The sequence below is a fragment of the Alosa alosa genome, chromosome 12, assembly GCF_017589495.1.
Source record: "Alosa alosa isolate M-15738 ecotype Scorff River chromosome 12, AALO_Geno_1.1, whole genome shotgun sequence".
In the NCBI taxonomy this organism is placed as follows: Eukaryota; Metazoa; Chordata; class Actinopteri; order Clupeiformes; family Clupeidae; genus Alosa; species Alosa alosa.
The window spans coordinates 13,575,343-13,589,766 of NC_063200.1; the positions used below are offsets into that span (position 1 = coordinate 13,575,343).

At 43.2% G+C, this 14,424-nt stretch overlaps 2 protein-coding genes across 5 annotated transcripts; one reads left to right on the forward strand and one right to left on the reverse strand.

Moving 5' to 3' along the window:
* The first annotated feature begins 80 nt into the window (after positions 1-80).
* On the forward strand, positions 81-8,553 carry katnal2 (katanin p60 subunit A-like 2). 4 transcript variants are annotated; one of them, XM_048258727.1, is made up of 16 exons: positions 81-216; positions 620-690; positions 761-927; positions 1,026-1,068; positions 1,323-1,440; positions 1,614-1,712; positions 1,987-2,085; positions 2,171-2,245; positions 2,790-2,888; positions 3,623-3,686; positions 5,779-5,897; positions 6,403-6,494; positions 6,797-6,907; positions 7,321-7,483; positions 8,090-8,192; positions 8,386-8,553. In XM_048258727.1, the coding sequence occupies exons 1-16, from the start codon at positions 166-168 to the stop codon at positions 8,523-8,525; spliced, it is 1,614 nt and encodes a 537-aa protein (XP_048114684.1). In that variant the 5' UTR covers positions 81-165; the 3' UTR covers positions 8,526-8,553. The 4 variants fall into 4 exon arrangements, with proteins under 4 accessions (XP_048114684.1, XP_048114685.1, XP_048114686.1 ...); XM_048258728.1 differs by lacking the exon at positions 81-216 and adding an exon at positions 300-361; XM_048258729.1 differs by lacking the exon at positions 81-216 and having other exon boundaries at positions 549-690; positions 761-859; positions 972-1,068.
* A 374-nt stretch (positions 8,554-8,927) lies between these two features.
* On the reverse strand, positions 8,928-13,558 carry hdhd2 (haloacid dehalogenase-like hydrolase domain containing 2). Its single transcript, XM_048258731.1, has 7 exons — positions 13,440-13,558; positions 12,503-12,611; positions 11,356-11,564; positions 11,067-11,151; positions 10,550-10,766; positions 9,853-9,916; positions 8,928-9,414 (listed from the first exon to the last, which is right to left on the reverse strand). Exons 2-7 carry the CDS (start codon positions 12,601-12,603, stop codon positions 9,302-9,304), a joined length of 789 nt encoding a protein of 262 aa, XP_048114688.1. The 5' UTR covers positions 12,604-12,611; positions 13,440-13,558; the 3' UTR covers positions 8,928-9,301.
* Positions 13,559-14,424: the final 866 nt, after the last annotated feature.

Sequence of the window (14,424 nt, forward strand, 5' to 3'; positions counted from 1 at the left end):
AACTGCTACTTGTGAAGCAACACTCAGGCCCTTTCTGGAACAATGGAAAGACACCCCTCTCTCATACGTAATGGATTCTGGGCACCAATTAACACGAGATCTGAGACATTTGAGTAGCGAAACTCTGAGTTTGTGGCAGCTCTGGACTTAACTTATGCAAACAAGATGGAACTTTCTTATCAAACCATGAAAATAGCGAACCAGGCAAGGGAAGCGGTACGTTTCTTCACGCAGGTCATATTACTGATAATATAACAGCGTATAGTTGTATCGATACTAAGTGCAAAGTCGTTTTGTTTTTAGCCAACATGCATTGACCAGCCATATTGGCATGAATGGAATAGGATTCGACCTACGAGAGGTTGATCATACATTCATATTGTATATTCTGTTATATCTTGTCAGTGGCGCAATTTTTAAGCATCTGAGGGATTAAGATATTCTTCACAATTTCTTAACATTAGCATATTAGCCTAGCATTTGATGTTTAAGTGGACGCCAGAGCCCTCTGTTGCCTAGGCAATATGTCACATGGTGGAAAAAAATAGACAAAAGTTATTATTTGTCGCCATCTATAGGAAGGCTAACAAGATGACACCCCCTTTTTGTCTATTTCTAGGAAGAGTTGAGAATTGAGGCCAGGAAAAGAAATTTGCTTGTGTTGATATACCATCACCTCACTGAGGAGGGGTAAGTACACGCTTTTGCACAAAGTAATATGATTTACAATACAAAATTTACTTTTTTTTTCTTTCTCTAGCTATGTAGATACTGCCAACTCATTAGATAAAGAGACCAGATTTGGACTACGGCGCTTTGAAGTCTGTGACAATGTTGATCTGGATACAGTTCTTATGGAGTATGAAAGTTTTTACTTTGTTAAATTCCAGAAGTATCCAAAGCTAACAAAGAAACTACCAGAACAAGGTAACAATACACCCTGAATTCATGCATACTTTCTTTTCATCAAGGAAAACTCCAGACAAATATTTATTTTTCATTATCCTGTGCTGTGTATAATCAAGGAGAAAGAGGTGAGAGGATGGCAAGAAGCTGTGGCAAGAAAAGGTGAGAAAAATGTGCTGCACATAATATTTTAATAACATTATACTACAATATAGATAGTGTGAATGTATAGTTGTACATGTGCATGCATGTATCTTACGTGTGTGTGTGTGTGTGTGTGTGTGTGTGTGTGTGTGTGTGTGTGTGTGTGTGTGTGTGTGTGTGTGTGTGTGTGTGTGTGTGTGTGTGAGTCTGTGTGTGTGTGTGTGCACATGTGTGTGTGTGTGTGCACATGTGTGTGTGTATGTGGGCTAAAGGACCCCGTGCATCGGACCCCAGTCCCTTCCCAGAATAGGCTCCACCCACTGCGTTAGAGGTGGACTGAAAAAGACGGAGACAAAGATCACGGTCAAGGACACGAGTAAAGTCAATAACGTACGGCTGCACTCATACTCTTCCCTCTCACAATACCAGACCTGTCATTTTCCTCCCCAGCAATTTACTGTGCCTGCAGCGGAGCTGCCAGTGTGCTATTGTGCTCCTGTCTTTGAGGTGTCAGTGTTGTATTGTCAGTGTGGTTGAGCTGGACTCCCTTGTTCCTGTTAAAGGAGAACGGCCATTCTTCGGCTCCAGAAACATCCGAGTTTGGCCTCAATGTGTCGCCCGTCATCAGGAACGGAGCAGGCGAGGGGAATCAGATGAAGAGGGTGAGAGTCGTTTTAAAAAAGGAACAAGGATATCGAAATCAGACTCTCTCTATGACCCATTTATAAGACATTATTCTTTCATAATGTTGCTGTGTGGAGCTATAGGAGCCAATGATTATTTTAGGGAGCCTGATCGTTCTCATGAATGTATACTTCTCAATCAATCAAATATCCATTCATTCATCATCATTCAGCATTTGTCTTTGACTTATATTTAAATCATGAAAAACTGACCAGGTTTGACCAGGCATGGGTGACATCTATCTCCCCACAGGGCCAAATTATAGACTATCGCATGCTAATCCAGGATGCGATCAAAGGAGCCACAAACGACATCCCAGGCACTAGCTTGTGTCCCGGCCCGGACACTTCGGTACGTTTGGCTTCTTTTGTCAGAAACGTGAGAAAGACGGCCTCCTCCACTCAGTCACCAAGAGCGCCTCTGTTGCTTCTTACAGGAACGGCTCCTGAAACCGATCGGCCTCAGTGGAATGAACGCAGAAATGCGAGAACTGGCTGCAGTCATAAGCAGGGTAAGAACATCATACCAGGCTGGACTGTGTATAGTATAGTATAGTATAGTATAGTATAGTATAGTATAGTATAGTTTAGTTTAGTTTAGTTTAGTTTAGTTTAGTTTAGTTTAGTATAGTATGGTATGGTATGGTATAGTATAGTATAGTATAGTAATCTGCCATGCTGACATCAAATCATTGCTCTGAAAAGGACCCAGTTCTTACAGCATAAGTAGAGCAGAACAATTCACATTTTCTATTAGCAAAGGCCTTTATTTAAATCGATTAAGTATGCAGTGCAGATAGTGTTGCCCGGAAATTTAACCAGAGACTTGTGTGCTGTTGTTCATTTTTTAAGTATATTTTGTATATTTTAAGTATATTTTGTCTGTGTGTGTGTGTGTGTGTGTGTGTGTGTGTGAGCGAGAGAGAGAGATGGTTGGAGGGGGTTGTGGAGAGAGAATAGTGAGGAGCTGAGCGAGAGAGGAGAGGAGAGGAGAGGAGAGGAGAGTGTGTATTAATGAGGGGCTAAGCTCCATCTTTGTCCTGTCTCTCCCTAAAGGATATCTATTTACACAACCCCAACGTGCGCTGGGACCACATCATCGGCCTGGAGGCTGCCAAGCGATTAGTCAAAGAGGCTGTCGTCTACCCTATTAAGGTGCGTGGCCGCTAAACACCCTGGTATTTCTCACGCTGACGCCTGCCTTCGATTCTGAATACGTCTCCAGGAAAAGGCTGCGGAAAATGGGGCCTGGGTTATTTCTTCCCCTGACATTAAATCCATACTTGAATACCACCCAGTACGAGGCCTATCAAGCCCCCCTAACCAGCCCCATAGGTCGCAGGCTGGTGGTTGGTGGATGGGAGTGGAGATGTGCCCCAGATCCTGACACGGGGAAAATATGAACATTATTTGTCTCCGCTGCTTGGCGATGGGATGTGCAAAGGCGGAGCGGTCTGTCTTGGCCGTAGGTCAAGCACATAAATGGGACAGATCCTTCTCTGTGCTTTTCTGCAAACCCTCATAAAAGCTCCTGGTTGATAACTGATGGAGGCAGGACGGGCTCTATTGGTGCTCTTCTGTTTTCCTGTGTACTCTCAGGCAGAGAGAGAGAGAGAGAGAGAGAGAGAGAGAGAACATTTTTCAGACATTCAGGGTTAACATTGTCTATGTAAAAGTGTCCCTATTTTCTGTTATGCATCTAATGAAGGATTCTCCAGCTTCTGTTGCTCGTCCAAACGTATGTTTAGTTTTATAATTACCCATGCAAATACTACATTTAAAAAAAAGTAATCTGTCATGCCATCATATCCTTAGTTGCATTCTTAAGTTCACACATAGCACCTGTAAACTCCTACCCACGGTGTGTAATGCATTGTCTTTCTCTTCAGTATCCCCAGTTGTTCACAGGCATCCTCTCTCCATGGAAAGGCCTGTTGTTATATGGGCCTCCAGGTCAGTCTCCTGCACAGTATATCAATTACAATAGAGTATTTTACTACCATCTCTCTCTCTCTCTCTCTCTCTCTCACTCTCTCATTGCTTTTCTTTACGGTCTGGATGGGATTTGGCACTTTACAAATGATTCCTTGTACCAGCTCTGATTTTTTGTAAAAAAGATACCATCTCTATTTTTCTTTACCCCCACACACACACACACACACACACACACACACACACACACACACACAGAGCAAAAGAGAAAGAGTGCTGCCCTGTGATATAGGCAAGGAAATTGTCTCAACAAATCACTACTTTACTTTTCCTGTCCATTCCCAGTATCTGACTAGCTGATATTTTAACATTTATTGTAAGGCCTTCACAGATTTCCTCACAACACATCCCTTTCTGCCACACTTAGGCTACAGAAGTTGTACATTTCGTTACAAAGTACTTTCCATGTTGGCTCATATTGTTGTGTAATAGGGACCCTAACCATACTATAAGCACAGTGTATAACATCACAGATGCATAGAAAGACTGTGTGCTATTATTATGACCGCCGCGAAGCGAAGCGGCGGTCATATAGGTTTAGTCAGATTTTGTTTGTTTGTTTTTTTTTTTTTTTTTTTTCTTTTTCGCATGTCCATTTCCGTCAAGGATTCCCAGGACACTGAAAGATCGGGTAGACGAAACTTGGTTGGCATGTAACCCCATATGGATAGCATGGAACCATCGCTTTTCGCTTTTGATCTGTAGTCCCCCGCTGGACTGCACCCCCCGAAAGGAGGGTAGGGCAGACACAGTTTTCTGTGAATATCTCGAGAACCGTAAGGTTTAGGAGGACCTTTTTTTTTTTGTATGTTGATCTCAAGGGGCCATGTCAACCCATTCCATAACCACTCATTTCATGTATAGCGCCACCTAGTTAAACACAAAAAAGTAAAAATGAGGTGTTGTAATCGCAGATATCTGTGACCTAACATAGTCAAAACTGCACGAAATTGGAAGTGTAGGATCATTATGACACCCTCTGAATGCACGCCAAGTTTCGTGGAATTCCGTTAATGGGGGGCCACACAATAAATTAATTTATGTTACTATACACCAACTGGCCTGTAGGTGGCCGGAGACAGTTTTCTGTGAATATCTCGAGAACCGTATGGCCTAGGAGGTCCACCTTTTTTTTGTATGTTGGTCTTAAGGGGGCATGTCAACGCATCCCATTACCACTTATTTCATGTATAGTGCAACCTAGATAAAAATTAAAAAGCAAAACATTAGGTGTTTTCATCACAATATCTCTGGCTGACATGGTCAAAACTGCACGAAATTGAAAGTGTAGGATCATTATGACACCCTCCAAATGCATGCCAAGTTTTGTGAACTTTCGTTCATGGGGGGCCTTACAATAAAATAATTTATGTGTACATTTAGTGACCGTACACCAACAAGGATTCCCGGGACACTGAAAGACCGGGGTAAACGAAACTTGGTGGGCATGTAACCCCACCAACAATTTTTTCCGTATGTTTGCCTACAGGGGTCATGTTAACCCATTCCATGTGCACACATGTGCATAAACTGATACACACGCACACACATACATTCACAGTAATCATACATATGACACATACTCACACAGTAGACATATGTACGCATGCATGCGCAGGCACATACGCAGGCACACACACACACACACACACACACACACACACACACATAACATAAACATGTACATGCACACATGCACACAATTCAAGAATTTCTCAGAATTATGAACAGGCAAGATGGAGGTGGGGTTGTATAAAATGAATTTTACATGTGAAATCTATGAACTAATCATGTTTTGGTACTTGTTGTCTAGCAGATACCAGTGACAATTGAGTGTGGATAATGCAATTTAGTGAGACAGTTAGAATCCTATAGGCCTTTCAGCGTGATTTATTTTTGTGGAAAAAATGTGCTGGACTGGACGGCGGTCATATTTTGTACCGCTCTGCGGTACATCTAGTTGATTACATATTGAGTCCAGAATGTGTTGAGATACAGCAAGGGAAATGTAAATAGCCTCTCCATCCATATTGTCGTCCCATTGGTCCTCTAGGCACAGGGAAGACCATGCTGGCCAAAGCTGTAGCCACCGAGTGCAACACCACCTTCTTCAACATCTCCGCCTCCAGCATCATCAGCAAGTGGCGCGGAGACTCTGAGAAGCTTGTGCGGGTCAGTGTCATACAACAGGACCTGAGCTTCTTTTAAACAGGACATGGGCTACTGTTAAACAGAACATGGGCTACTGTTGAACATGACATGGGCTACTGTAAAACAGGACATGGGCTACTGTTGAACATGACATGGGCTACCGTTAAACAGGACACGGGCTACTGTTGAACATGAGATGGGCTACCACATACCACAGGACACAGGTTGAACAGGACATCTACCTGATATAGTGTTTGTTAATCAGGACAAGGGCAATTAACGGAATGTGTCTGATAAACAGGACATGGATTACGAGTGGAGTGTGTTTGTTAAACAGGACATGGATTACTAGTTAAACAGGACACTGGCTAGTACCTGAGTGTGTTTGTTAAACAGGAGTGTGTCTTATGAAGCAGCGGTGGTTTGGAGGTGGAAAGCATTAGACTTCTGATGAACTGACAAATTAGCTGATTGTTTGTTTGACAGTGTGCCATCAAAGCTATTTGTGTCTGTTTGTATCCCCCAGGTTCTGTTTGAGCTGGCTCGGTTCCACGCTCCGTCTACCATCTTCCTGGACGAGCTGGAATCGGTGATGAGCCAGAGAGGACTCGGACCAGGGTGAGCAAAACAAACAAACATACAAATAAATAAACAAACAAACAAACAAACAAACATTACAGATGCTCACACCAGAAAGGAAGTTATTTGACTTTTATTGACCCTAATTAACCAGTAATTAAACAAAAGGAAAGAGATAAGACTTGTCTGCCAGTGAAAGCATTATAGTGATATGCTATGACACCATATTTGTTAATGGAGGTAGTACAATGGTGACTCCATAAAGGACAACGTCACTGACGTGCGTTGGTGTTTGAATCATGTGCTGCTGTGCTGATGTGCGTTGGTGTGTTTGACTCCAGGCGGGAGCACGAGGGAAGCCGTCGGATGAAGACGGAGCTGTTGGTCCAGATGGACGGCCTGGCGCGCTCCGATGACCTAGTATTTGTGCTGGCCGCCTCTAACATGCCCTGGTGAGCAAAGCAAACTGTGAAAAAGTGAGGAGGAGGAATGCAAACCCAAGCAGAAGTGCTGGCCAGGTGATCAGAATATGGACAGAGTAGCAAAGCAAACTGCCCAAGCAAGCCGCTTCACTGGCCTCTGGCTCGCCTCTCGAGTGAGACGGGTTAGTAAGGGATGTGCCCACGGCTGTGATTCGGCCGTAGGCATGAGTATGCACGAGGGAAGCAAACTGCCCCAACTGCTTGACTTCACTGGGCTATGGTTAATGTTTTCTTCTGGCTGCTGCCACTTAACCTACAGGAAAACCACAGGCCATCTTTATTTGTCACAACAGTGTTACAGGCCTTTAGTAAGGGGGTGCCCTTGGTCCGAGGGATGTTTTTGTAGGCGTCAAAAGCAGTTGTGTCTCCTGCGTCTCTGTTAGGGAGCTGGACCACGCTATGCTGCGGCGTCTGGAGAAGAGAATTCTGGTCGGTCTCCCGTCTGCCGCTGCCCGGCACGTCATGATCAAGCAATGGCTGCCCCCCCTCAGTAACACCGGCGGAGTGGACCTGCGCACTGACCTCCAGTACGACACCCTGGCTCAGGTCGGCGCTTAACCCCTCGCAATCAGTCTTACTAGGCCTCAGGCATTACATGGTACACTTACTGGTTGATATTAATTAATGTATTACTGTAATGTTTGTACATTTCTGCAATAATATGTGTGTTCCATAAGGTAGCCGTAAATCAGGTTACTAGGCCAAGTATACTTGCGCATACAAGGAATTTGGTCTCTGCATTTCTCCCATCCGTGAATTACTGAACACACAGAGCACACAGTGAACACACAGTGAGGTGAAGCACACACGGAGCAGTGAGCTACCTTGCTACAGCGGCGCTCGGGGAGCAGTGAGGGGTTAGGTGCCTTGCTCAAGAGCATTTCAGCCGTGGATGTGTTTAGCATTATGTTAGAGGCATACCACAGATGACAATGGTATAGAACTAGTTCTGTACATGGTCCCTGTCAACTAAACTAATACAACACATTAATAGTCTTAATAACTGTTTTTGTGTTTACTGGAAATAATGTTTGACGGAATCTCTCCATTGCCTTTGTCTTTGGATACGGAAGTGTTTTAATAAAGTTGGTTGCAAAGACATCTGCTTTTGATTTGAGGTAAAAGAAGGATATTTCTCTCTGGCCCCTGCAGGACACCGAGGGGTATTCCGGCTCAGACATTAGACTCGTGTGCAAGGAAGCCGCCATGAGGCCGGTCCGGAAAATCTTTGACGCCTTGGAGAACCACCAAGAAGGTAAGATGGACAGCACGTCCAGATTCCAGCACGGGTCTACACAAACATAATAACCTATGGCCCACCTGCAGCGCGGCTCTGCGCACACCCGATAAATACACGCTGTTGGCCGAGCGCTTGGATTCGGCAGGCGATAGGGCTGTTGTTTGTCTTCCCAGAAGCCTCAGTCACAGTAACTAATATCTGTGCACAGGTAATTCCAACATGCCGGTCATCCAGCTGGAAACCGTGACGACGGCAGATTTCCTGGAGGTGATTGCTCACACCAAACCTTCAGCCAGGAACCTGACAGAGAAGTACACAGCCTGGGAGAGGGAGTACGAGTCTGTGTGAGGAGGAAGCGACAACACAGGCCTACAGGCTGGGTCTCAGGACTTTATTATAGTTCACAATCAGACTCACATTTCAAAGACTGACACAGTATTCGTCACATTTATGTTAGGCAAGGTCACTTTGTTTTTTCTGATGCAAGCAAACTCTGGAAAAATATGATGCATAAATAATAAGTAAAATATTTTTTATTTCTTCACTTTTGTCAGTGTATTAGAATGCAATGTAAAAAAATACCTTTCTAAACACACAGAATCCAACATTATGACAGCACATCTGTGGAGAAGTTGTTGTGAATGAATGCCAGCTGCAGTTTATGATTTATTTTAGATGATCACATGTACACAGTACTGACATTGTGTGATGAAGGTGTCTCACAAATCTCTCAAGAGAAATCTCTCCAAATCTCTCCACAGAGACATTTTATTCAGAGTAAGGAACAAGATAGAACTTTTTATGGTCTTGATATGGTCCGGTGTGTTACGCTCACTGCTACCGCTTTGTTATTTCCAATGTGATCCCTGCCTAACAGTTCACATATGTACACACCCAGAACAGAAGGAAGCTCTTGATCCGGCGGCCAGTGACCAGTTGGGGACTAGGTGCCTTCCTTAAGAGAACCTCATCTCTGGATGAAGATATAGGAGAGTGCTGGGCAATCAATCCTCACCCACATTTTTCCTACCGGTCAGGAATCGAACCAGCCACTCTTTAGTCACAAGTCCGATTCCCTGACCAGTTGCTGTTTACCTTGCTGGTTTGTCCACTATGAGCACACATCAATCAGACTTCAGGAGTGTGTGCAGGATGTGGTCTACGGCCTGTGGGAAACTCTCACAGGTAAAATATGGTGGCGGGCTGATCTTCCCTTCATCTCCAACTCTGTATTTACCTGCAGGGAAATCACATCACAACAGGTTACTTCTCAGCTAATGGTCATTACAGGTACATTACATTACTGAGCTCAAGGAAGAGATTGCTTGTTGTGTCTAGGTGAGAGAAGTTTAATTATTGTGTTTGAGTAAAGATCAAGATCAGTATGTATAGTGCTTATAAAAAGTGTTCACTCACTTGAATATTTCCACTTCTACTGCTTTTATAAATGGAATCTTGATCAATTTAAATAGGCCTTTTTTTTACAGTATTTTTTTACAGTAATTAACTAAAAATCCCTCTTTAATGTCAAAGTAAAAGCAGATTTCTACAAAGTAATGTTAATTGATTAAAAATATATAATGCAAAATAAGTGATTGCATAAATATTCACGATATTTTGTTTGAGTCAGAGATCAGTACAAGTAAGTACACAGTTTGAGTAAAAGGTCCCTCACCAGTCCGAACAAGTATTCCTTGCATGCCGGAATTCTGAGCTCCTCCTACGTCGTCTCTTGCATCCTGTAAGAGCAACAGAAGGAAAAAACACGATAAAACACTGATGTTCAACAACACAGCAGCAAAGTGTGCAGCTTTAACACGTCGTCTGAACGCCCTCTGGTGTAAGTCAAGTTTTTAACCTTGTTAGAGTGTCCGTAGGATGTCTGCTATGTTTTAGAAGACACATCAATAGCGAAATGAGTCATTACCAAGGATTTCTGTTTTGGATCTACTGTTGATCAACAACAGCCTCAGTATGTAAATTCAAACTGCAGTTGTTTATGACTGTCATACTGAACCAGTCCTGAGTTCTTGGGGTTGGGACAACTCATACAGACAAGCTAGCTTACATGCTACATGCCGCCAGTCCTTTATGACTGTCACACTGAACCAATCCTGAGTTCTTGGGGGTGGGACAACTCATACAGACAAGCTAGCTTACACGCTGCATGCCGCCAGTAGCAGGTGAACAGTGAGTAGAGAGGGGGCGGGACCAGATAGATCCCGCTTCCCCAAATGAGGAAGAAGGTAAATTATGCCCTTTTAAGGTCATGAGGGGAATTAAAAAAAACTTTTAAATGTATACTGCATATGCATATTGTATTATGTATAACATATATGTATTTATAGTGTAGCCCTCTAGCCAGCACTCACGTCTCCGATCATGATGGCTTCGTCTGGGGAGCAGCCCAGGTCTCGCAGGGCCTCCAGGAAGAAGGTCCTCTCCGGCTTGCCCACCACAGTGGCCTTGGTGTCCGTGGCGTACTCCAGCCCCGTTACGAAGGGCCCGGGGCCCAGGGCCAGCCCGTCCTTGCGCTTGTAGTAGCGTGCTTTGTGGATGGCTATCAGGGGCGCCCCATCCAGCATTAGACTGACGAGGAATGTTAGAAGAGAAGAAAAGGTAGAAGAAAAGAAGGGTAGGATGACAAAATGTCACCATGTCTACCAAGGCTGAACACAGTGCAGAAATTGGGTGGGTTTTAACCACATTTTGCAGCTAGGGTGTGTGCCGATGCGTATGTGGACGATAACTGTTTCTGCTGAATTCAGATCGAATGATTCTGTTGTTTACTGTTTGCACATATGATTTCCTATTATCTGAGATGTAGCACTTTACTGTGAGAGAAAAATCAACTTGACTGTAAAATGAGACAGTGAGTGCATGGTTTACCGAAAGGCCTTGTTGAGCATCTGATAGTTAAAGTGCTCTGGAGACAGTCCAATCACTACAGCATTGGGCTCCGACGTATCTATACCTGTATAGAGGAGAGAAGATTCAAATTGTCAGCACAACAAAATGTTACATTACCGGTTTAAAGCTTTTTACCTGACACTGATGTCCTAGGTACTAAATAATCTCCTCTTTGAAGCTATATGTTGCCATTTTCCTATCAGGCTAAAGATTTTAATCAGTCTGAAAGCATGTCATATCATTTCAAAACATATCCAGACCAGCCAACCTGAAAAATCCTCCAGGGCACTGTCCTCTACAAGCAGCAGGGGGCGCACTTTCCTCTGCTCCAGCAGGTTGCGAGCAGCCGTCAGAGAGGTGAAGATCTCCTGCTCTTGGATGTCAAAGTTCAATTTGCGGAGTCTTTCCAGCAAGTTCCGCTTGCATTCTTTGGTTGTGTTGGTGACAAATTTCACCGCAACAGGGGCACTCCTTAACCTGATTAATATCAAATATAAAAAATAGGAAACTGTCAAACATTAATAATTATGAGCAGGGCATTGATCACATTTACATGTTATTCATCAGAGACGCTTTATCGTCAGGTGCAGTATCTTAAGGACACTATCTTACAGTGAAAGGAAGGCAAGGTTACATTTTATGTAAAAAAAAAACAGGAAAAAAGAGTGTGTAATTGACCGGACCGAAGCAAGTAAAGCATGAAGGTATGCGTTAGTGACTGACCTCACCTAAACATGGAAACGGTCAAGGGGTGTGTGTATTAGTGACTGACCTCACCTAAACATGGAAACGGTATGCGCAGGTGTTTGTGTCTGGCACATAAAGCATGTAAAGAGGTATGTAACTGACCTCACAAAAACATGAAAACCAGGAAGGTGTGTGTAAGGACTGACCTCACCTAAACATGGAAACGGTCAAGGGGTGTGTGTATTAGTGACTGACCTCACCTAAACATGGAAACGGTCAAGGGGTGTGTGTATTAGTGACTGACCTCACCTAAACATGGAAACGGTCAAGGGGTGTGTGTATTAGTGACTGACCTCACCTAAACATGGAAACGGTCAAGGGGTGTGTGTATTAGTGACTGACCTCACCTAAACATGGAAACGGTCAAGGGGTGTGTGTATTAGTGACTGACCTCACCTAAACATGGAAACGGTCAAGGGGTGTGTGTATTAGTGACTGACCTCACCTAAACATGGAAACGGGTGTGTGTTTGTGTCTGGCACACATAAAGCATGTAAAGAGTGTATGTAACTGACCTCGCGAAAACATGAAAACCAGGAAGGTGTGTGCGAGTGACTGACCTCACCTAAACATGGAAACGGTCAAGGGGTGTGTGTATTAGTGACTGACCTCACCAAAGCATGTAAACCGTGAAGGTGTGTGTGTGTGTGAGTGTGTGATTGATTGACCTTGCCAAAGCCTCCTGTGCTCCTGGGACAGCAGCATCCTCTACGTGGAGTGTGCCACTCAGGTCAATGAGAACAGCCTTCAGTGCCCGACGGGTCGCCATGGCAAACGCTGCCAATCAGAGAACATCACATTTAAAATGGTGACACCCACCACCACCATCACACCACAACTTTACATCTCTGGGTAGTGACCTTACTAAGAAATATTTATCTATGTATTTTAAAAACATTTAATCACATCTGCATCCAAACACTCAATTACATAAACAACAGATCACTTGGACCCTAGATGTGGACAGGCACAAACAATCATTTACCCCAGTTGGATCACTGGATCAGAATACCAAGGATTATTTGAAACACAGTATTGTAGGTCAGTTAATGGAAACTGCATTGGTGATCCTTTATTATTTAGACGTTTTTGGATTTTTCTCCTCTTTCAAAACAGTCTCTTTAAGCACAATTAATGCTCTTATTCAACACAAGCGAATGTGGATTACACAGTATGACCAGCAATACATCTGCCAAAACATAAGACTAGGCTCTGATTGATGATTCCTATCCATTCAAACATGAACAAAATTTTATTTAAAAAGTGATGCCAAATATCTGAGAACTTAAGCAGATTCTGAAGCCATTGACTAAGGCAGATACGTTAGCTAACACTAATACTGCACTCAACATCATATGAGGACATGTAAGTAAATCAGGGACGGAATAAATAATTCGACCAAAAGAATAAGCTGATATTTTTTTTGCTCCAGTTAAGGTTCAGGACACTGAAGAGGAGCACGATTCATGTAGGCTGCTGATTCTGAGCCCAGCTTCTTCCCATATGCTAGCTTGCTAAAGACAGGTGTTTCGCCAAAAAGAAACAAAACTATGCTTACAAAATGTCCAGCATATAAATAAAACGGTGTGCTTGTTCTCATATTACCGAAAGTCGTGTGAACTTGGGGCTATACTGCAAGAGCCGATCACATCAGTCGACGGAGCTCACTTGATAACAGCTGATACCGGGGTCCTTCGTACAGCTCAGAGTGAGGGTTGTCTATAGAGGTGCCTGACTGATTCCCACATTTTTTGGGGTTAGTTTGTTTTAAATTAGTTGTAGCACAAGCAGAGACTCTATCAGTACAACTCTATCAGTTGTTGTGGTGGCGGTAGAAGAACAAGAGGCCCACACAAAGCTAGGCCTATACAGTCCTCAGACGATTCAACTTGCTGTGAGTCTGTTTCTGGTTAACATGCTGCTGGGGCCCATGCTCCTGCCATGGCTCCTACCAAATGTGGGATGCTCTTCAGGCCCATTTGCATGTTTAGCTTTTTTCCTGTTTTTGTCACACGCACACAATACACAACATGGCTTCAGATTCAGCTATAATCATGTAAGAGGGTTATAAATAAACAGATTAATCGCTCATTAAAATAAAAATAAAAAAACATGTGTTCCACTAATAACTAGCAGATGTTTCGCATTTGGAGGTATTTTCCTGCATTAATCGATTTAAACATTTTGAAAGGTTTATCATGAGAGCTAAAAGCCTCTTTAGACACTATTTCTGCCGTGCCACTTCAACCAGGCTCCTTCCTTTTTGTGTTCCAACTCTGCATTTTTTTCCTTTTATTTCTCAACATTTGGTTAAATGTGAAAGGTTATGTTCAGACATCTAGACTTGTTTTAGAATGTTACATGTTTTAGGCCTACCAGCAGAGTTCTCTATTGGTTTACCTGTCAGTTGTCATATTTTAAAGTGTGAAATTCTTAGGCTACTTATCGAACAGCAGTATGTGAGATTTTTTAACAGTTAACTGAATATATATATATATATATATATATTATTATTATTATTATTATTAAATAGTCAGTCTTGCACAGGTCTGACATCCTTGACTTGCATACTGAAAAGCATGACCTCTTG

Excerpts from the sequence above, each read along its gene's own strand:
- katnal2 (XM_048258727.1), top strand. The coding sequence starts at position 166 with ATGGAACTTTCTTATCAAACCATGAAAATAGCGAACCAGGCAAGGGAA. Across the intron at positions 2,086-2,170 it reads GTCCCGGCCCGGACACTTCG|GAACGGCTCCTGAAACCGAT; the intron begins GTACGTTTGGCT and ends TGCTTCTTACAG. Across the intron at positions 7,484-8,089 it reads AGTACGACACCCTGGCTCAG|GACACCGAGGGGTATTCCGG; the intron begins GTCGGCGCTTAA and ends TGGCCCCTGCAG.
- hdhd2 (XM_048258731.1), bottom strand. The coding sequence starts at position 12,603 with ATGGCGACCCGTCGGGCACTGAAGGCTGTTCTCATTGACCTGAGTGGC. Across the intron at positions 11,152-11,355 it reads TGCCCTGGAGGATTTTTCAG|GTATAGATACGTCGGAGCCC; the intron begins GTTGGCTGGTCT and ends TCCTCTATACAG. Across the intron at positions 9,415-9,852 it reads AGGAATACTTGTTCGGACTG|GTAAATACAGAGTTGGAGAT; the intron begins GTGAGGGACCTT and ends ATTTCCCTGCAG.